This window comes from Rhopalosiphum padi, chromosome 1 (assembly GCF_020882245.1).
Source record: "Rhopalosiphum padi isolate XX-2018 chromosome 1, ASM2088224v1, whole genome shotgun sequence".
NCBI lineage: Eukaryota > Metazoa > Arthropoda > Insecta > Hemiptera > Aphididae > Rhopalosiphum > Rhopalosiphum padi.
Window position 1 is genome coordinate 23,762,198 of NC_083597.1, and position 24,352 is coordinate 23,786,549.

Below are 24,352 nucleotides of genomic sequence, written 5' to 3' on the forward strand. Positions count from 1 at the left end.
GATTATTTTATCTAGATAAATTTAGATTTATCTTTTATTATGATTAAAATATTTAACTGTTATAAAGGTACCAATAAAGTATAATACCTATTTGTAAATAACATGAATATTTTGTATTATTTGTTTCTGTGTCATTTGTGTACATATATTTATTGCATTGAAAGGGGCTTATGATAAATAATATTTTTTTATTTTGGGTGGAGGTAGTAATAGGTAAAATGTAAAAACATTTCATCCCCCCACCCCACAAACATGACCAAATTACACCACTGATGAATTTTATGTTTGAAAATGTTCAAACGTATACACAACAATAGAAAAATAACCTTTTGAAAATATATACTCGATAATTCGAAAATATTAGATTCCATGTAGTATAATAGTTTGTAGTTTGTTTTTTTCTGTTATAATATAAATACTTAACACTATATATATATATATTTATGCACTGACGAATTATATTAAATAGTAGATTTTAATTATACTAATTTAGTAACTTATATAATTAATTTGTCATTTGATACATCAAATACATTTTAATATTTTATTGCAATCCATTTGTTTTAAATTGTTCTTATCAATTACAATTATTATTTCTTTACTATAATTCCTTTACCTAATTTAATTTATTAAAACTTACCTTTAGCTGAAAATATAAATAAATATAGTTAAAAATAGTTGTATAAATTATTTTTTGTAGAAAATAGATAATAATATAGTAATAACTATTGATATTATTATAGGATAATAATCTGCAGACTTAATAGGTATAAGAAATAGGATTACATGATTTTTACTTTTTATTTTGTTCTCATTTTACAAACAATGATAATAATAAACTGATAAAAAAACTAAACTAATAAAGTTAGAAAAAAAAAACAGAAAAAAATATAAGCTAATAATATTATGAGTGTATTAATAATTAAATAATAATACCTAATAAAAAAGCAGAAAATAAAAATATACTATATTTAATTAATATCTAATATTTAAACTAATGATATATAGTTATTAAAATAAGTTAGGTTCATAATTAAACATATTTAATTACTATTATTATGTTATAATTTATATTTACAAATTTTACGTGTGGAACGTCTGGATTCGTTAACAACTAGGTATTATACTATATTAAAACAAAAAGAGACATATACAACATTTAATTTCGTATGGAAATAATTAATAACAATATAATATTGAAAATATAAATAATTCATGAGCGGAGAGAGGTTGACGGGAATTATAAGATATCAAAAATTATAATAGGTATTAACTAATAATTCCAAGTATGAAAACACCTGACGTCAAGGATATCGATATGTATTTGTAATTATAGCAACCGAAAAGAATGTAAGAATCTATCTGCCTGGAATACACACATGTTATGTATATCGTATTTATTATATAATGTATAAAATACTATAATATGATACGAGGAGTGATCCATTTATATGGCTACACTAATTTTTGTGTTTTTGAAAATATAAAATATTTTTAAATAGTTTTCTGTATTTATTACATTATATTTTTCCAAAAATTTAATTTTTCACTATTTTTTATGGTGTAACTTTTTAAAACTTTTAATTATTATAATAACGATTTATATTTTCATTATCAGAAATAAAATACTTTTTAAAATTGTTGTATAATTATCGAATATTGATAAGTATTTAAAGTTTTTATTGAGGAAAGTAGTAAGGTTTTGGTATCTAGTAAAAGTTATAGTCCACTCACAGACTTTAAACACTTATTACACAAAAAAAAAAAAAACTATATTTATTCAGCGTTCGTTTTTAAAATTATAAACCTAACAAACCCATTTTTGGGGAAAGGAAGAGGCACACAAATTTATATTCATTTGTTAAGAAACAGCGAAGCGCTCTATTTTAATGGATCACCCTGTATTTAAATATAATACGGTCGTACGAAGTAGTATTATTGTTGTTATACTAATTATTATGTTGTACATTATTCTTTTCAAGAAAACGCTGAAAACGTATAAAGCACAAACATACACACACACACACACACACACACACACACACACACACACGCACACACACATATACACATATACATATTTATATATGGTGGTACAACGACGTGTATTCGAATTTGTTGTGGAAGTGGTATAGGGTAGTCGCAGTGAGGAAGAAGATTGACGGGGTGAGTGTAGGTATATATATATATATATATATATATTTGTATATAAAAAAAATCAAAGGGGGTTTCGTATAATATATTTTATACGTAGGTGAGCAGCGGTCGCTGGCTTATACGAATACGAACTGCGCTCCTTTTTTACACATCGGACACGAGTGCCCGTCCTGCTGTCCCGCTGATTCGAGACGAACCCATTTGCCATGACAATGGGGCGCCGACAGTACGGTCCATCTCGTCGCCCGATCCATTGTCCCATGGCCCGGGCACCGGAACCCAAGCGATTGACGCATCACCTGTGTGTCACAGCGCACACACACACGTTCACCTGTGCAGGGAAACCGGAAACGAATAAAATACAGATATAAATAAAAATGAAGATAATAATAACATAAGGACTAACTGTGATATCAGTGCAACAGACTTTGTCGGTAGCATCACAGAATAAAATATTACTGAATATTTTAGACCACTTGGTTTTATATCATATCTATCTTATCTTATGCCCCGGTATATTTATGGTAAATTAAATATGTACACATCGATTGCAGTGTTTTACAATTCAAAATATACATGTTGATAATTTTTTATTCACACATTTTTGTACAAAGTGACTTTGAGATGTTATTGGAAAATTGTATTTTAAAAGCAATTTATGATAGATAAAAGTTATTTATAATAAATTAAATCTAACTATTATCAATTCATTTTTATCACAATTTGATTTTAAATATTAAGAAAAAAAATTGATATCAATACCATCATAATTTAATTTATAATATACTTTATTATACTTTATTTTTAAATTATTTGAATTAATTTGTTTTCAAACAATCATAATATTATTTTATTTTTATTTTGCTCCAAATGACCGTGTCCATTTGACGGGTATCGAAATGACGGGACACCGTCGAATTTAAATTGTATTACCTATTACTAATATACTAAAAAGGAAAAACTAATCTATAGAAAAATGTATAAAACAAATATAAAAATAATACAAAATGCCGGATACGTAAATTAAAAAAAATTTAAAAGTTTCACTCATACATAGTCATCAGCCATAAAAGATTATTAATATCAATATATTATAAAATATTTTATTACTTTGTCAATTCTAATCATTTTATATTCATTTTTTCAATTGGAGAAATCGGAACAATTAGACATATTAATTTTATTATTTTACGTATAACTTTTTTTTTTACATCTGATTATTGACGATATTGATGTACACCGGACGTAATAATATATGTATAGTTTAAATAATATATGTTTAGTAATTTATAAAAAAAGTAATTTTAGGATTAATTGGTTAACTGGCCATATACAGTAGAACCCGTTTAAGACGCTCTCGCTTAAGACGATTTCCCGGCTAATAAGCTCATTTTTACGAGTCCCTTGATTTTGACAACATTTAACATGTAATTAACGCTGGATAATACGTTCTATGTTCCCGGATAAGACGCTCGTCTTGTCAATGATGTTAATATAAAAATACATTGTATAAAATTTAAAGAAATACCTCACTAATTATAACGATAACGAATAATGTGTACGTGTACTTGTCGATAACATCATCTTAATAAAATTGAAAACTTCCTGCAAAAAACATCAAAAATGTGAAATAAAGAAAGATAGATGATTTTTGAAATAGGTAATATAAAATAATGTATGTAATATAATTGTAATATTTTAATTTAATTTAAATATTTTTATATGTAATAAATCACTATACAAAGTAAAAAATATAATTTGTATGTATATAATATGGATGTATTGTAAAATATAATAAAAATTGTTGTACCCGCGTAATACGTTTCCCTCTTAAGACGCTATTTTTAACTGATCCCTTGGAGAGCGGCTTAAACGGGTTTTACTGTAAATACTAATTGAGTCCGAGGTTTATTTTGAGTAAAATATAAAGCTAACTATATATTACGTAGGTACCTATATGGAGACAACTACGTAATATCGTTGATATAATTTTATACAATGTTTATCACACAGATTTTTACCAATATAAAATTAAATTTTATCATCACCTATATTAATTTAATAATACACAAGTAAAATTTAAATTATTTATGCTATGTTATAGCCATACATTATTATATTAGAAAATATTTAAAAATAAAACATTTTTTAAGTCTGTAAAAATGGGAAGAAAGATGTATTTTTTCAAGTTTGATTCAGCTAGTATTAAAATACGGACTCAATTAATATATACCTAACAACAACGTGGGAATCAATTCATCTTAAAAGGTTTTATTGGAACTCAGTCCGTATGCAGCCCTTGATATATTTTATATTTCATTTTTTACTATATTAACCTTCAAGAAAACCAAACATCTTACGTATACAACTTTATCAAAACCAATATGGACATTGAACATGTGGATTTCAGTTGTAGAAAAGTTGAATATTATAATAAGATTCAAATCTCTTAAAATATTGCCCATAGAAAAATTACTTTGCACTACGTACGGATTAAAAAAAAAAAAAAAAGATAAATATTGTATACTCGTATTACAAGTAAAAAAAAGATAAATACTTAATGATACTTATTGATCTAATATTATTGATTTAATATTTTCTTTCGTCAATTCATCAAATACTCATGTGCCTTATAATCATTCATTTGTTATAATGTTATATTTGGCTGTTGGTTGAATAGTTTATGTTTATACATAAATATATATTTAAAATTCCTCAAAGGAATAGTGTGATTTAAAGTATCAAGCTGACAAATAAAACATTAAAACGTAATTTCATTGGTGCATGTAACATATTATTATTACTACTACTATTATAATTATTGTATTTATATTTTAGTGTATATTTTACGTGTCCTAAAGTTAGGTAAGGTTAGTTTCACACAATTAGTTTTAAAGTAAGTATATCAAGGTGTTTTTGTTAAGTAACAATACGATATAGATGCTGTATAGAGAATGCAATGTGAACAATGAAAGGGAAAACGATGTTTTTAACTTTAATATCTTCAGAAGCATCTCATTTCTTCGAAAATGTTTGTCAAAGACAGTTGAATGGAGACGGTTAAATCGAAATCGATTTAATTAAGTTTATATAATTTAAACATATAATATGGCTCTGAAGGTTGTACTACGTGTAAAAAAATATTTATATGCCATAAATAAAATAATATAACGAGTTATTAGAGATTAAACTTGTAAGTATTCGATTTTATCATTAGAATTTTTATTAATAATGAACAGTATCTGATATTTAATAATATTAATGACATTAGTAATGTAATTATGACACTAACTGACCGTAAGTATACATGTTTATAATATTACCTTTTACTCTAAATTTTTCTTTCGCAGGCAATTCGACATACACAGTTGGTAATAAAAAACCACTTTTATAATGGAAGAAAGACATAAACTGTATACTTTATTTCTAAAATGTTAAAGACCATAAACTTTCCAAAGGCTGAAATTATAACGATTTTAGTCGATTTTCATTATATAAAAATGTTTAAACGACTCTAATGATAGGACATTTTTTAATGCATTTAAGTATACCTATACTATACTAAACGTCCTATAGTACGTAATCAAAATAAAAGTTTGATTTTTTTCTTGTTTTAAACATTGTGTTTATACATATGTCTTAGGTACTTATATAAGTTTGTTTTGATAAAACTATTTTTGAAATTTTCAGTTTTAATACTATTTTTAGATAAATTTATATTTCGTACATATGTATTATATTGCATATTTGTTTTATTTCTTTAATAAAATAGTGTTTTTAAAGAGTATTGTGTTTGTGTAGGTACGAAATAGATCTCCACTATAGATACTCGTTAATTATTATGTCACTAATATTATTATTATTATTGTGCATTTTATTTTATAAAAAACTAACCTATGGGTTAGGTTAAGTATGTTGTATGTAACCTGTTATATTATTTTCTTATCTGCCCTACACATATATAATATATGTATATACAGTGGCGACGTGAACTTTTTTCCTATAAAGCAACTACCTAAAATAAGTACCCAAACACCAATTTTTTCTCAAAATTTAAACGAATTCTTAATAACATAACGTACCTAGGATACCTACTTAGGTATAGTCGGTATAGATATGTCGTTAGGCATGATTATGGGAGTATAAATTATAGACTTTTCTAGTCGTCTAGGTCTTGAAGACTGGAATCATAGGGATACGCACTCCAATTTTTGCATGAGAATATGAGATGGCTGTCTCATAAAATAGCTATTCACGCTGTCACTGTATATATATATATACAGCTTACTGTTATTAATTATACAATTCTATCGATTATTTATTTATTATCAAACTATAGAGAAAATTATTACTTAATTCGAATAGAAAATAATAATAAGAATAAAGATTACCTAACAAAGATATGGTTCATACAAATTTATCAATCGTAATCAACACTACGGCCTAAACTAAATGCAAAATTTGGCCCATAAATAGGTAGATAATTTAGACGTAGACTATAATAATTATACATAGTAATGGTAATGAGCACGTAAACAGATTCGAATCTTATAAAATAAACACGGAATTCGTTACTGTATTCAAGGTGTAAAGAAAACAATCAAATATTTATTTGTCGTGTATGAAAAACTAATTTTACGTAGTGCTGAGGTTCATATATTATATCACCGTGACAGGTAAAATGTATACTAGACACTAGTATACGTACGGTGTACGCGCCGGAGATCGGATGTATGCCAGTATTATACCTATACATTATTATATATTTATACTACAACATCCTACCTCAAGTTCATTTATTTTGTTCAACGAGTTCAGTTGTAAAGTAACGGTGAGAATTCGAGTGTAATTAGTGGGGTTTTAACGTAGTCGTCGAGTCTTACCTTCTCTAAGCAAAGAGTATTCGGACACTTTTCTACAGGCCTTGGTCGCTTTCATCACCTCGAAAAGAACACAGTACCTGAAACATGTATATTGTAATTATTATTATTTTAATGTTAAACCGCGTCAATTTAATATTTATTTTATAATATACTTAATAATTTTATAATTGGGCTAAAGTGGTTAGATTTGTGAACATTTAAGCGAACTTGATTTCTGATCAATTCAGTTAGAATGATATGAATCGTTAAGACTTTTTAATGATTATAGTTTATACGTTGTATTATTATTAAAAGAAATTAATTTGAATATAACATAGAATCAAAAAATATTATATAACAGGGGTGGCCAAATTGCGGCTCTTTTCATCGACGTATGTGGCTTGCGGTCTTATTTACAAAAACCAAAATTTTAATTTTTTTTGCATACATTTATAAAAAAAAAAAAATGTTTTTATTATTATTATTATTATTATTTTATAATTTCATATTTCGTAATTTGATATGTTTATCGGATGTTAGCTATCTTTATTATTTTTGTGGTATAAAAGTACAGATTAGATAATTTGGCTCTTGATATAATTGCATTAATATATGTGGCTCGTGTACATAGTCATGTTGGCAACCCCTGTTATATAACATATAGGTGACCATTTTAAAGACGTAAAAAAATCATGATAAAAAATAATAAAATGTTTTAAAATTATATTAATTGAAACCATAAATGATTCCATAATGAAAACAAAAGAAAAAAAATTGAAACCAAAATGTTTGCTAAATATATTTGCAAATAATCAGCAAAGAATGATAAAATTATGATTCTGTTGCATATCATATGTGTATAAAAATAATATAATTTTCCTTTCCTGAAATATTATGGCAAAGTGACACCGGTTTATACCCATCGGCCATTGTAACTATGAAATACGTCAACAAATTTCACATTCGTAGATTTTCGGCTCGATTTTCACCTTTTAAAATTATTATGATAATAATATTCATCGGTAGTGAAAGATATAATATAGGTAGTACCTATATAGGTATGTGACACACACATCACATACCGACATATTAACACGTAATAATCTAGTCAGGTTGTTGACATAATATATTATGTAAATATTATTACGATATCGAAGTATTGTCTGATCAGTTAATGCGATTTAAGAGTACTCATCGGTATATGCCGTAATGTATTATTAAACATTTATATATAAGTACAATAACCTACAATAATATACATAGGTATCATATAATAATTATATTATGTAGGTACTCGGATAATTAAAATTATATTGGTGTATTGGTTCTTTGCGAAAACAACTTTTGTCATGTTTATTAAAACTCTATAAAGAATGCATTTTATGATAGACATTATTCATAATATTGTGGATATTATATTAAATCGTGATTTAAATAATGATTATCTCGCGAAAAAATCATTATCAGTAAACATATAGTAATAACAACAATATAAAGCATTATAGTTTACGTTTTAGTGTATATATACAATCTGAACGTTCGTACATAAAATGAAATTGATGAAAGTGTAAATATACGCTATACAATTTCAAAAATGTTAAAAATGTATGTTCATAAAGTTAACATAATAATAATATTATAATCTATAGTGGTATGTTATTATAACAAGATAAATTAATATAACCAAATTTGATTGTAAACATTTTTCTCTTTTCATTTTTAAATATTTCCCGTTCTTATTAATACTTAGTAAGTACTAATATTTATTAAAACAAGTGAATTTTTTTAATCTTTAAAATCTTAATAAACTTTAAAGCTGTTTTAAAAAAAATGTATTTATTTATTAATAATTCCAGTGAGGCTCTGTTTATCAACAAACTTGTGAATAAAGGAATTCATAGTTTTTAATTTCTAAGTTTCAAAGGGTATATTATTTTTTTAGGAAGTGTCATCCAGAAATAAATATGCTATTTATTTTTTAGTATGTGAGTGTGTGAAATTAAATTCTATGGTTAGTATATTTTTTCAGAGCACAAAGCTGTATCTCTTCCTTTAAAAATTGCATTTCCTCAATCCTTCTTATACACTTCTTATCTACACATAGTACATACCTACTCAAAAATGCATTACTAATTTTACTATTTTTTTTACTTTTTGATAATTATCATATTGTGTGTACCTTTTTATTTCAATTTTTAATGTTGTTTTAAATTTTAAATAATTTTCTTTTTATATTTTATTATATAATATGCGTTTTATTTTTAAATTTAACAACTCTTTTTTTCGATTTAGTTGTTTTATTTGTCTAATATTTACTGAAATTTACATAAATACATAAATATTTAGAGTAACTTAATATTTATTATTTTATAATACAATATTTAAAAATTAGATAAAAAAAGGTATAAAAATTTAAAGAATTGTTACCTGATACCATCAATAGGTATCTACATTTTTGTTTAAAATATTGGTTTATCGTATTCTTTATTTCTTTATCATTATATATGTATTATGTATTATAAGTTATTTATTAGTTAATTAATCCTTTACAAATTTAACTCTATCAATTTTTAACCATCATTGATATTAAAGAGATCTAGTCAATGATCTAGATCTAGTTAAAATGCATATTTTTAAAGTATCAAATTAAATTTTTTTTAAATATTTATTTTATTCAAAAGGTTATTTTGATAATTTTCTATAATTTAAATTTTTTAGTATAAGTTTATTACCAATATATAATTGTATTTAAATAATATATGAGTAAGTATTTACTATTAAACGATATTTTTAAAATCATGGTTAATACTTACGAGTACTTTACCTACAGTGTGTTCAACGACAATAAAGATAACACAACATATTTTGAACGCATGACCCTGAATTTAATTAGGGTTTTATGTCAACATTAAGGACTTAATATTACACATATTTTGAGTAATTACATTTTTTTAAAACTATTTGAGCATGCACAGAAAACAAATTTTTAAGCTGCACCTCCCCCCTTTCAGTTCTAATTTTGATTAAATTAATCTGTTTAGCACAACTTTGCTTTACAATAATACATTTAAATTAAAAAAAAAAAAACCTTACAAAATTAGTATATAGAACTTTATAAAATTATTAATAGAATTAAAAAATTAAATAAAATACGATAAATACAACATGCATCAACACTTTATTACTTTAACTCAATTTCAATAAGTCCATTTTTTTTTAGATGGAACATGGAAAGATACTTTATGTCAAATTTGTTTAAAAAATGTACCTATTTAATTTATATTAAAACTCAAAAATACGAGGAAAATTTGTTTTGTACATGCTTGAAAACTTTTTTAAAACTTTAAATTTTTCGAAGATAAGAGGAATATAAAATCTTTTGTGCAATAAATAAAAATAATTTGAATGAAATTTAGGGTCATGCTTTGGAAATATTTCATGTTACTTTTATTAGTTTTATTATATTGAATATAATGTATAAAGTATTATTAAATACTTTAAATTTAAACGTATTAAATAGTTGTCACGTGGAACTTGCCAATTGCCGACAATATACTAGTACACCTCAAGCTTAAAGTTCATGAGTATATTTTTTTTACTAAATACGGTATAACCAATTAAATTATATTTAATACATTTTGAAAACCATTGTTTATAAATTATTTTAATGATAAATTGAACACTATAAACAGTAAACACACTGTTACTTCTGTCTTCTACTCACTAACAATCTTTTTAGAAATGAAAATACAAAAGCCATAATACACCACTATTCTGCAGGTTGCAGCATTGAAATAAATGGTTACTCAACATCACGTGTATTGCATTTTTTCATAATACATATTTATTCTGGAATCTTGAATTTTAAATTATAATTTATTTCTTTTTTCCTTTTCTATACATTTGATTTAAATATTTTTATTGTGTGATACTATTATATTCTATATTTAACAGAGCTAATAAATGTGTCTATCATAGCCCGAGATAATAACAATGATTTTAAATGAAAAAAAAATCTATTCATAAATCATGTCTCTTGTACATGTATTATAAACTTTACGATCATATAAATAACAGTATTATTATAAACTATGATATGAAGTATATACTTAATATATATTTTTAAATATATATATCACAGAATATAAATGAAAATATAATACGATTTATGTGAGTTTAGTAGGGAGAAAATTACAGCAAGTAGCTATTTTATGAGATAGCGTTCTTACATTACCATTTTATAGTTATCTATAGCTTAGGTATATTATCCGGTATATACGCATCGAGCTCTTGAATTAAATAATAAATATATGTTGATTTTTACTTTTAATTTAAAAATATGTTTTGAGAAATCAATACATATTCTGTTTAATATATTATTTATTATTGGGAATTTTATTTTATGCTAAGTGTGAAATTAAGGATATGATTATGGACTCATTAAAAAAAAAATAATTAGAAGAAATACGAGTAATATACTTTTAAAAACGTACTATTATATCTAAATTGTATGAAATAAAAATCACTTAAATAATTAAATAGGTATGCTTATTAATATTCATTTATACATATAATATTTTGTTTTTCATTATTTGAATATTTTATTAATTTGTGGTTAAAATATCTTATACAATTTTTGAAAATGCCACTTTGAACTAGATACTATGAATATATATCCAAATATTTTATACTATAAGGTTAAATACATATCAGTTTTCATGTGTGAGAGGTATACCACAATTTCCAATTTGTCATTCCTTTTATGGACATTTTTTTTTTGTATTTCATAAGAACCCTTTTCGATATTATGTGAAGCTTATAAAACGTATTTTACTCTGTGCTCCGTGCATACAAAACCACGTGTTTTGGTCCAGAAATCTTGACGCATAATGTTGACATTGCATTGGAGTACTTTTTGTTAAGCTTGGTTTAAAAGGCCAGCTCAAAAAACACCTACATACATTTAGGTATATAGGTATACCTATGTATTATGTATATCATATACATATTTTATTTTTTATCGCCTACTCAGCTTTATCATATATTCGCCGTGCATCATTCGCTGTACTATATTATAATATACCCATATTAATTCTATGCATTGACTTGGGCACAAAAGCCCAGACATGTAAACAGCTTTTACCAACCAACATCCTCCATAACAAGTATCTATTGAAAAGGTCATCGACGCTTGTAATTTCCATGTGCACACATCACAAATTCTGCATAACACCACACGTATACATACACAATATAGGTACTGACACACAAGGTAACCACGATTTCCGACGAGTATCTACATTAATTAAAGATGTCGAAAACACATCATCTTCTTCTAAGGTTTTAATGAATTTTTTGCATTAAAAATCCGTACATATAATATTGAGTACAGACATAATATGAAATATATACTGACGATATTGATTTAGCTTGGCACTATGAAACGATACTTAGAGATTTGGAGTATATAGGTATATATTTCACGATATATTAATTCACGAGCTTGCATTGAAAACACAACTTTTTAAATATGTAAAAATATTTCTTTAAACGCAAACAATAATGATGGCAATATTATTATAAGAACAGAAATTTAAATTGTAGTATTATGTAGCTATCACCTGTGACCTGTCACTAAATTTTTTCTAAATAGGTAATTTTTGAAGTTGAGAAGAGCCACCAAAATAAAATCATACAAAGCCATATTATACTACAGAACGTAGTTGCACGTTATTTGAACACAGGCGCGTTTAATAGACAGTTTATGGTTTATTTATTAGCATAATATTATAGGTAATGCATTTCAGAATTATTATTAAATGTAGTCGGTGTATAATAATTAATAATATATATTATATTTCACTGTGTTTACGACGTTCAATATTGCATCGCCGAAATGGTCAACGGGGTAACAATCATATTAACGCATAGTTATGACACTTGGGGGTAAGGGAGGGTTCATTTACATACAGACAATTAATTAGACGTATAATATAATGTAATCAATCACAAGGTGGTTAGCTCTAATATACATAATTTATATGTATGATTATAATATCCCATATTGATTATAGATTTAAAGGGATATGCGTGGCTGTTTACAATGTCAGATCAGAAAGCTGTCCAATTAATTTCACGAGTTATTGTATGCTATCTGAGATACGTTTTTTTATAACTAAAATCATTTTAATCATTTAAGAGGTGAGTTATTCTTATTATTTGATATACTTTTAATATTTTTTAAAAAACATGTGTATTATAATAATAATCCAATAATATTTTAGAATAATTTACGTCTTAGATTAATATTTATGTAAATACTATTAAACACTGATTGATATACCCAATTTAAATTCGAAAATGAATGATAAATTATACTATAACTTTATATATTTATACTAAATAGGTAATCTCTGTATAAATTATAATTATATGTATAAATAATACCTAGTTAAAAATATTTTTAAGACTCAAAATATTATACTTGAAATTTAAATAAAAAGAAACAAAATAAATAATAAGTCAGAAGTTTTTACGGTTTGGCCTGTGAATAGTTTATTATTAATTTATACGTAATAAAAAATCAATTTTAAGCAGTAAATTTTTGAAAAATAAACTACAAGGTCATGAAAAAATCATTTTCTTAAATGTATTAATACTAAAAATCATGTATGTTGTATAACAATATAAACAATATACAAATACAAATAATATGAAAGTAAATCTGCCAGCTATGAAGTTTAAATTATTTTTGTAAACTGATATGTTTTATCACCCATTCTTTAAATATTAATGAATTTGACCTACTTTTTGGGAAACAAACTGATACCTGAGAAATAAAATAATATGTAATTTGAGCACAACTAAGTTCATAATTTCATGTAAAATATATTATGATTTTGAATTATTATTTATTATAACTTAAAATTAATGAAAATCTTTAATTATTTTTTTAAGATTTAACTAACAACAGTTATATGCCATATATTTCTAAAAAATTAATTTAACATAAACATAATTATTTGAACATTTGTTTTAAGCCTCACATTTAAATAAACAAATATTACTTAGTATACTATATAAGTTCATGACTTTTCTGGTGATATACCTATGTACGATAAATTACTTTTATTGAATTTCCTACCATTTATTCTTAAATTCAATTGATAAATATATACAAAGTTATTGGGATAGTTCTTTCATTTTTATTTTGTTATGTATGCTTATGTGACCGTGCATAAAACTCAATAAACTAAAATGTAATAATTAGGACTTTCAGAAAAAGTTTAGGTAAAAAGTAATATATTTTTTTAAATACATAACTAATACATAATTAAATAATTATATATAATTTATATTCATGGAATTTTTTTTATAAAGTCATATTATACCTACTTGAATTTAAATTATTGCAAAGTCGGTATATCAGATATGCTAGTTATTAATTAATATTATTCAGAAAGTATAAGCTTTATTGAACAAAGAACAATTAGACTTAATGTTCAATGCATTATGTCAAGACAAAGCTTTTTTGCTATTTAATGACACGTAGCTGTAAGTTCATGTAAGTCTATAATTTAATTATTTTTATACCAGAGACTTGAGACTTTAAAATTCTAAGACGTGTACTGCTGCAGAGAATTGATATTTTTAGTAGTGTTACGCATAACAGATCATAAGTATATGTATATATAGTGTTAGGGTGTAGGAATGTCTTACGCCTTTGATAGTAATTTCACGACGAAGGTATGCCCGAAATTTGAATATTAACTACCCCAGGTTTTGTTACAATTATCCCCCTTGACTGGTCACCCTATCTATATTGCAGAGTATCTTTATATAACCTCGTCTCTCTTTAATTATGCATTCATTGAGATTACATAATATATACATGTTTATAATATACAAACACACACACACACACGCACACGCACACGCACACACACACACACACACACACACACACACACACACACACACACACACACACACACACACACACACACACACACACACACACACTGTCACACGCGCACACGCGCACACACCTAATGTGTGCATTACCTAATGCAAAACACATATACATTTTGTGGACTTAACAGAGTCTCCAGTAAGGCCTTGCTTATGACTTTAACCAAAATTAAATGTCTTTTTCTCCGTCCACATCAAGTTAAATATTTTGTGTTTCGGTTATCTTTTTAATGTATGTGAAATGATAACGTTAAAAATAATTGAACACTTACTCCTTTGAATCTAAATCGACTGGTTCTTTTGACAAGCGGTACTTTAAATTGTGACGTATATCTTGGGACTCATTACTCAAACGGTTGGATGCCAAAGACGCAGGCAGCAACATGGCGGTTTCTGAAAAGAAAAAGAAAATTTCTTAAATGTTCATGGTTCTATTATGCTTCATACAATTTCATCATTCAATTACTCTGGTGAGTGGTTACTACAGTTTAAAGGATATACAAGTACATTTAATAGGTAGTTATATTAAAAAAAACTCCCGATAATACAGTTTTAAATTTTTATTATTAAAACATAATATATAATTTATACGATACTAATTTCAAATAACTTTCACAATAGCCAATAGGTATTATACTAAATGTGTACTATATTGTACATATAATAATAGTTTTAATAATAAAACGATTAACTTGATTAATAATGATTTACAAAAGTTAAATTTAATTTAATTAATTCTAGCTAACTTGTAATGATTAATATGTACATCAGACATAAATTATATAGATTTAATTTATTAAATGTAGTTATTTATAGAACTTCAGACATTCGATTATGTTAATTTACATAGTAAATATAACTATATATTAATATGTATTAATAGTTATTGATTAAATAACATTGTTTATTAGTTGTTATTTTAATTAATAGTTATATTTAAAAATAAATAATAATTAAACATAATTAGATTACCTACTTATATAATATATATATATATATATAAATTAACAAGAAGAACCTTAAAAAGTTGTCAGTATTTTTTTTATTTATTTTGGACTGAAAATTTAATACTAAAGTTTCTACAAAACTTTATTCATGTCATTTTATATCATGAAAAAAATATGTAACTGGTGCGGGATGTATTAGAAAATTAATAGAGTTAATAATTAAAACTTTATAAATTTAAATTGGTATGGTAAAAATGGAACGATAATTTTAGGACATAAAATATATAATAGCATTAGCTATGAATTATGAGTAGGTTATTAAATTAACATAATATATAGATTATATATATGGTACGTTATTCCCGTAGCTGCTATATAGTTAGTCAAATATATTTTTTCTTCACATGCATAGTAATTATGCATTATTAGAATATTGTAATTTATTAATACAAATTGATAAATTTTCATATTTTATAAGTTTTTAATTTTTATACATTGAGAAATAATAATCTATACTATTCAAATATATTAATTATTTATTAGTCTCTTATTTAAAATAATAATACAGTTTAGAATTATATAGTTATGTTTTTAAATTATATTATTTTCCATAGTTATTTCACAGATTATCACCGAATTGCAGTTTTTCGTTAGGTAAAGTTTATATTTAATTAATAATCATTGACCGTTCGACTCTCATTGAACTCTAAGGCCTTATAATGATTCGTAGTTTCTAAATTATCTAAATCTCTTTCATCTTATTTACAGTAACTAGGGTCAAATAGATGTGCTTTTATCACAAACGCTGTTTCATTAATGCAGAGCGTCTCTGAGAACAGTAAGTAAAGAAACTGGACTATTATTATTGAATGATATTATATTGATTATCCATATTTTCAAATTAACTTATTACTCAATTAAAAGCACATAGAAATTCCAAATTAATTTAATATAGAATTATTAGCATCACTGAAAGTAGTTTTTAAATTATTGGAAATTCGAATCTCCAAGACAAATAAGCTAAGTTATAAAACTAAATACTAGGTAAGTATGAAAAACTAAAAATTAATTAATTTAATAAAACAATGCAAATTAATAATGATACAGTTAGGAGTTTAAAAGGAATGTTAAGTCTGGAAAATTAATAATACGTTGTATTTTGATTTTTATTTATCTATTTAAAATCGGTTATTGATAATTAAGATTTAATTTAATTAATTCGACACTAATTTGCTATGATATATTTGTATCTACATATTTTCTATGCATAATATTTATTAAAAACACATTTTTTTTGGCGATGAATTTTTTGGTACTCGTTTGAATCATATGATCTAATATTTACGTTCAAGTGTTTGAACATTAAAATAGTTGATATATTAGTTGAATATTATGATGAACACGTACAAAAAATAAGTAAAAACACAAGTTTAAAAAATATTGGAACTAATATATAAAAACCAATCTTATAAATTATATATCCTGTATGACTATAATTGCCTCAGTAATCGATGTTCTTATGATCAATGATAATACAAAAAATATATATTATAAAATATGATGAACCTTTACAAGATTTCCATTTAAAATGTAATACCATTTGATTTTACATAATTATCAATCCAGTGTAAAGTTAAAAGTGAATTGTGTAAAGTGTTTAATTAAAATGATACTCAAAATAATGACAATAAATGATAGTAGTATGCGTGTATAAAATAAGTATATGTATGTAGAATGTACATCATATACAACAAAACAATCTTGAAAACAATCGAAGCACTGATGTCTATAATTTTTAACAATGAAACATTACAAATTTTTTTTTATTGCAATTGTTTTTTTCTTATCTTTTGTTTATATATAAGGTGCTTGTGAATAATGAGCCTCGACTTTTTGCTTGATTAAAATATTTTCATGCCAACAGTCAGACAATAAATTAAACCGTTACTAAGGACTGTTATCTCCAAAAATGAACAACATTCTAAGAAAATATTACTAGGGGATGCATTTTACTTTTCATTTGATATGGTATATAAATATTTGTTGTGGTTAAACTTAAAATACAGTTCACCAAAATATAGTGGTAGAAAATTGTATTTATTAATACCAAAGAAGTCACTTAGGGTATGTTTGCATCTTACAGAGTTGTGTCATTTTGGAATTAAGCAAAATACAATAGGAAATTTGCATTAGTAATTATAAAAATGTATTAACTAGTTGTTAAATAATAGAATAAGGATTTTTTTATAAAATTATTATTTAAATATTACATAAGCATGAAATAAGTTATAGAAAATAGATGTTTAACATACTAATAACATATTTTATAATTTGTGTCAAATATTTTTTATTAAATATTATTTAAACCATATTTTTGAAAAAATAGGTAATGTTGTTACTGTTTTAGTAAAATATTGGTTAAATGAGTCTAAAAGTATACAAATTTTACATAATTGCTTCAATTTTTATGAATAATTTAAACATTACAAAACATTGTATAGGTAGCTAGGTAAATATTAAATGATTTTTTTTTTCAATCATGTAATTATTATAAAAATATTATTGTAAATGGATTATTTTGAATTATATTTCATCTAATAACAATGGATATGTTTATAATTTTACACTTTAATGTACAGAATATATATATATATATTAAAATACCTATTTAATCATACTGTTTTGATAATTACATTTTATTAATGAACCTATGGTACAATGAAGTATAAAATACTTACTATAATGCATTATACAAAATCGTTAATTAAAATTTATTTAAAATGCTAATCTTTTAGTTATAAAATAATACCATTATGGTTATGAGCTGATATTTTTATAATACACATATACCACATATAAACTAACCACTATATATTATGCTGACAATCATTTATTAATTTATTTTAATAAAATTATAATGAAACTCTTTTAGTAATGCATTATGTTTTATTATACTTTTGTAACAAACAATGCAGTTTTAATGCTTTATATATTTTTATTTTTTATTAGTGATTCAGAAAAGGTTAGCAAATTTAATTAACAGAATTATTTGAACTTTATTGATGCATGGATTTTTAAGTAAAACTTATTTTTTTTACTCAATAATAAATAATTTTCAACTTAAAAATAAGAAAAAAAATGGATGGATACTTAAAGTTTTGTGATGAGAAGTATATTTATTATTTTGAAATGAAATCTCAAGAAAAGTGTCATTTTGAACATAAACAATGTTGACTATTATAATTGGATCAATTTTTGACAAAAATTATTTTTGTCGAAAATAGAAAAGAAATATAATAGTATTCAGTTAAAATTAATTTATAAATGTAATTTAATATATTTTTCTATATTGATGATTTTAGGTTTAATGTTTACAAGTAGGTCATTCACTCATACTCATACACATATTCGAATAATATAATTTAATTATACAATAGCGCGGCAACCTATATATGCAATTTTACAACATCTAAGACTGCTTGACGCCGTAGAGTATTATCGATAAACAGCCAGGGGTACATAGTTTTTATAATACAATATATTAGTTGCTATTATTACAAGTACAAAATAATTTGTGGTAACTTGTTATCTTTGTTATGATTACCAAATCATTTAAAATAAATAAGATAATGGTTTTATTATAACCAAGATCAAATTTTGAGATTCTTAAATATATACAATATTTTTAATAAACTATTGTAAGAATATGTTTTTAAATGTTTTGGAAATTTTTAGATTTCTAGAAAAAAAAAATGAAAGTCAGTATACCTTTTAGTGCACTCCCAGGATAATTGGGACACCTGGTTCCCATGCACGCCCTTTTCTGTACCATTGAAGGGCAATGTTTGCCACCATTTACTGGTGTCTTAATCACTTGTCTTTTTCTTGTCATCATGCCATTTCCGCATTCTGTATCACATTCACTCCATGATTCCCATTCTGACATCACACAATCAATCACTGAAAAAAAATTAGTTTTTTTTTAAATTTTAAAACGTTTGGTTATACAAACATTTTTCATTTCATTTTAAGTATTATGTGGCATACAATATAATAAAATTAATATGTATCAGTATCATGTTTTATTATTCCGTTCTTCCAAGTGAGCTATAAGTAAATCATTCAACTTTCAAGTAATAAAATACGTAAATCGGACAGAGTAAGCCATAAAAGTATGTTTCATTTTTGTGGTTGAAAATAATGAACATTTTTGGGTTGTTACTAACAAGATTTAAGATATATCTTGTATAAATACTAAAAAAGCTTGTTTTAAAAAAATATTATTATTTGGTATTTACGCATCGTTAAGTGGCAAAGCTTTTACTTTAAATAAATAAAGTATAAATCGAATAAATAAACTTTTAAGTGGATGTGTTTAGTGACAAGTAAATAATTTAACATTAAGTTTGTCTAAAAGTACACTACCAAATTAACAGAATATGTCAAAACATATATAGCTAGGGTACTTTACGAATTAACCATAAAGTGTACAAAACTACACACTAATAATTCCATAATATGTAAAATTGATTAATCTATATTTTATAAATTGAATAAAGTATAAAGTACTGCATTCTTAACTATTGTAGTAAATAGAAAGTAAATATATATTTATTTATAATAAAATGTAGCAGAAATTTAAAAGTAATAAAATTGATAAAAAATTGGATAAATGCTTGAAAACTAATTGAATAAAATGTTAATTTTCTATTAGATATTTTTAGATTCTAAACAGAGTGATGAATGTATTGATTTTACAATGATGTGTGTTTATTTAATTTTGTTTTTATTTTTGTGTCTGTCATCACTTTTTGGAGTAGTAATAATGCTTCGATTTTTGACTTCAGCTCTTCTTTAAAAAGGAAAATTTATCTAGTTGGTACTTTGGTGGGTCAAAAGTAAAAAATTTCCAATAGTTTTCAAAAGCGTCGAGAAAAACGCTGAAAAAATTACGGAAAAACGGGAATTTTTACGCATAACCACTTTTTGACAAAATCGATTTTTTGATTAAAATCTTTAAAAATTTAATAGAAGGTTTATTATAATTTGAACTTATTGTAGGTAGTAAGAAAAGAATCAAAAATCGTTAGTCACAATTTTTGTTTATAAGCATTTAAAGTTCAAATGTTTACGAAATATATCAAAATCGCGAAAATTTGCAAGGAATTTTGAAGTTGAAAATTCATAAAATTTTTGTGATTCATACTTAAAGTTCAAATATCTAATACAAGATTATCCATAAGTTTTCCATCAAGTAACTGTAATAAAAAATTCCAGTGTCAATATAGAAAACATTTTATGAGCGTTGAAATTTAAGTTTTTACGAAATCGCGTAAAATAACGATATATTACAATTTAAATAAAGGTAATAATATGATATATCCTACTAATTATCTGACAAATCATCTCCGTTCAGAATCGTTTTTCGTATACAATGATACTCGTCATTGCATTCAAAATTAACACAATCATTTTAGTGACCAGTGACCTACTCTCCATCTCTACTATACAGCAGAGCGATACCCACTTGCCCACTTTTTTATATTTTTGCTACGATACATACAATTTTTAATTAAATTTCAATATCGCATTAAGTAGTAAATTATTTATAACTTCCTAATATTGATAACAATAATCATACAAAATATAAAAATAATAACGGTTTTATTTTCATATTATAAATTTATAAATACTGATATCTTTAAAAGGTTACAAAAATATACAAACAATTTAAACTTTCACTTTTATCGTTATACTTTTTTAAAATCTTTTGATTTTATAGTAGTGACCTTATGTAATAATAGCAATAATATTAGAACAAATAGATATAGAACAATAATTATCTTTTCTCCATAATATATTAATATTTGATATCCATATGATAATACATGGACAGAGTAAAAATACCACTTGAAGCAATCTACTCTAAATGGGATTTTTTTTTAATGGATATGACATAACTATCAAATGTTTTTACTTTATTTAAAAAATTGTTTAATAATAATAATAAACAATAAACACTAAACACTAATATTGTTAACTATTATATTGAATTCAAAAATTTTCTACATAAATATAAAAACCGTTATACGAAAATATATAGTATCTACATAATATATAATAGTTATTTAATATTTATTGGAACATACGATTATAACGTGTATTCTTCTATTAAGTATAAGTAACCGTATTCATATTTAACTAACCTAACCTTATACACTGGATACAGGAGTTTGTCTACTCATAGTAACTAATACTTATATTATCGTAACACAAGTTGGAAATGGAATGAAAATCTGTATATAGTTTCAACTTATTGTATAATCAATTCAACAAACGATATCGTATATATACAGCATAGATATTATCATATCAAATTAATTCATATCGACCGGCGGTAAGTGTAGCCGTGTAGGTATATATGAAACCGTTAGCGCAGAAGATGAAAACTTTTTCCTCTTTTACTTCGCTGTCTTCCTTTCTTCTCGTTATTTCACTGCATTATGCTTATTTACTTCTTGCGTTACCATCTAACACTCAAACACTCTATAACTTTATTTTTTTTTTTAAGAAAATAATAAATAATGAAAATAAATCATCCCCTAATGTACCTACTTGAATAGCTTTAGAAACAGTTAATCAATCTAACATTTTTTAAATATTACAAATAACATTATATACTTTATATAAATTCCTTAGTTAATTTTTTTGTTTCAACATTCTATGAGTGAACAAGTTAAAACAAATTATTATTATATTCGAATTATTTACATAGATTTGTTATAAAGTAAAAAGTAAAGTTTTCGTATAGTATACGTTTTGTAATATCCTATAGTAGTGAATGTAGTATGTATTTGCTTAATGATGAATTCTTATTATTTCTCATTTAATGTGATATGATTGAAACTTGCTTAATACCTTAAAGGAAACTTGTGTACAAGTTATATAATTATAAGTAGAGTTCTAAAATATTAAATTCCCTTAATATAAATAGAACCAACATGATTCATAGTAACTTTTTGAAAAGATGGATCAAAATTATTCGACCTGACTGAGAATAGTACCCTATATATACTCTTGTTTGCTGAGTTATTGTTTTAAAAATTAGATATTGATTATCTCAAGTACAATTATTTATAGACATTTCAATATGATTTCGTAATAGAAATATATAACTTATTTGTCTAGTCGGAGAGCGTATTGTAGGTACTCTAAATGTATGTTTTGTATCAATGTTTATTTCAATTTTAAACTAAAAAAAAATGTATATGTCAAAGATTAAACATGTATTTAAAGTTCATTAAATATGCCTATTGATTAGGTATGATATTGTAATATTATTTCCAATATATTAAATACCAGATGTTGCCTGTTATACACTTATACATAATTATTGAAAATTTAAAATAAATACAATATTATTATTATTATCATCTGGGAAATGATAAAAAATAGAAATTAGTACTCTATGAAAAAGGATTACAGAAATATTTAATTTTGACCTAGACTATACTTTTTAAATTCAATTTTTGTATAAAATTAAGTGAACTCAGAACCAAGATAATGACAAAATAAACTTTCCGCAATATTTTGAGTTAGAAACTATAGTAATAGATTGATTATATATAACTAAATTGCAATAAAAATTGCAATACCTATACCATATACATGTTATGACTTGTAGCTCTTTATTTATGATTCTATATTTATTGTCAATTTCCATTTAAAGTGCTATATCAAATTTTAATACAATATTTGTATTTTTCACATTTGTTTATAATATAAAACACGAATACGTATGATTTCTAGAGACAGATTGAAATGAGTTCAGAAACAAAATAAATGTATTGTCAGCCTTAAAAATTCGACCATAAAATCGTTCTCTCAGTTTGGAAAAATGAGGCACTTAAAAAAGAAAAAAAATGTAATATTTTAACTAGAATATTTCAATATTTGCTTACATGTCACGTGAAAAATATTTGTAACTTTCGAAAGACTGGAAAAAAATAACTGAATTAAGGGATTGAGACGCAAAATAGTAAAAAAAAATAATAAATATAAATCGCACAAATGTCAAACATACACTGAATAGAAAATATACAAAATAAAAATTACAATTTTTACAAGTCTGAAGTTGTAAATTATATGTATAATATGTTGTTATTTTAGTTATTTATATATATACTATATATAACCTGTAGGTATTGAAATAATCTGCAATTTGCGATTTTATTGTTTTTTTAAAATTTTTTATTTATGGTATACCACAACTATTTATATATTAATTATAACTTAAAGTGGTCTTAAACCATACAATTCATAAATATTATCGTTTAAATGTAAAATTTTTATAATATTTATGAGTAATTTGATAAATATATCCCATGAATTCACTATCAGTTATCATTATAAAAA

General features: G+C 24.2%; 1 protein-coding gene across 1 annotated transcript in view; it reads right to left on the reverse strand.

Annotated features, from left to right (window-relative positions):
• Positions 1-782: 782 nt before the first annotated feature.
• The window catches only part of LOC132932282 (somatomedin-B and thrombospondin type-1 domain-containing protein), an 83,839-nt gene continuing 60,269 nt past the window's right edge, over positions 783-24,352 (reverse strand). Inside the window, exons 2-5 of the mRNA XM_060998576.1 lie at positions 19,706-19,897; positions 15,263-15,383; positions 7,041-7,117; positions 783-2,488 (exon numbers count right to left, since the gene is read on the reverse strand). Coding sequence (XP_060854559.1) covers positions 2,274-2,488; positions 7,041-7,117; positions 15,263-15,383; positions 19,706-19,897 — 605 coding nt within the window. The 3' untranslated portion in view covers positions 783-2,273. The remainder of the gene's footprint in view (positions 2,489-7,040; positions 7,118-15,262; positions 15,384-19,705; positions 19,898-24,352) is intronic.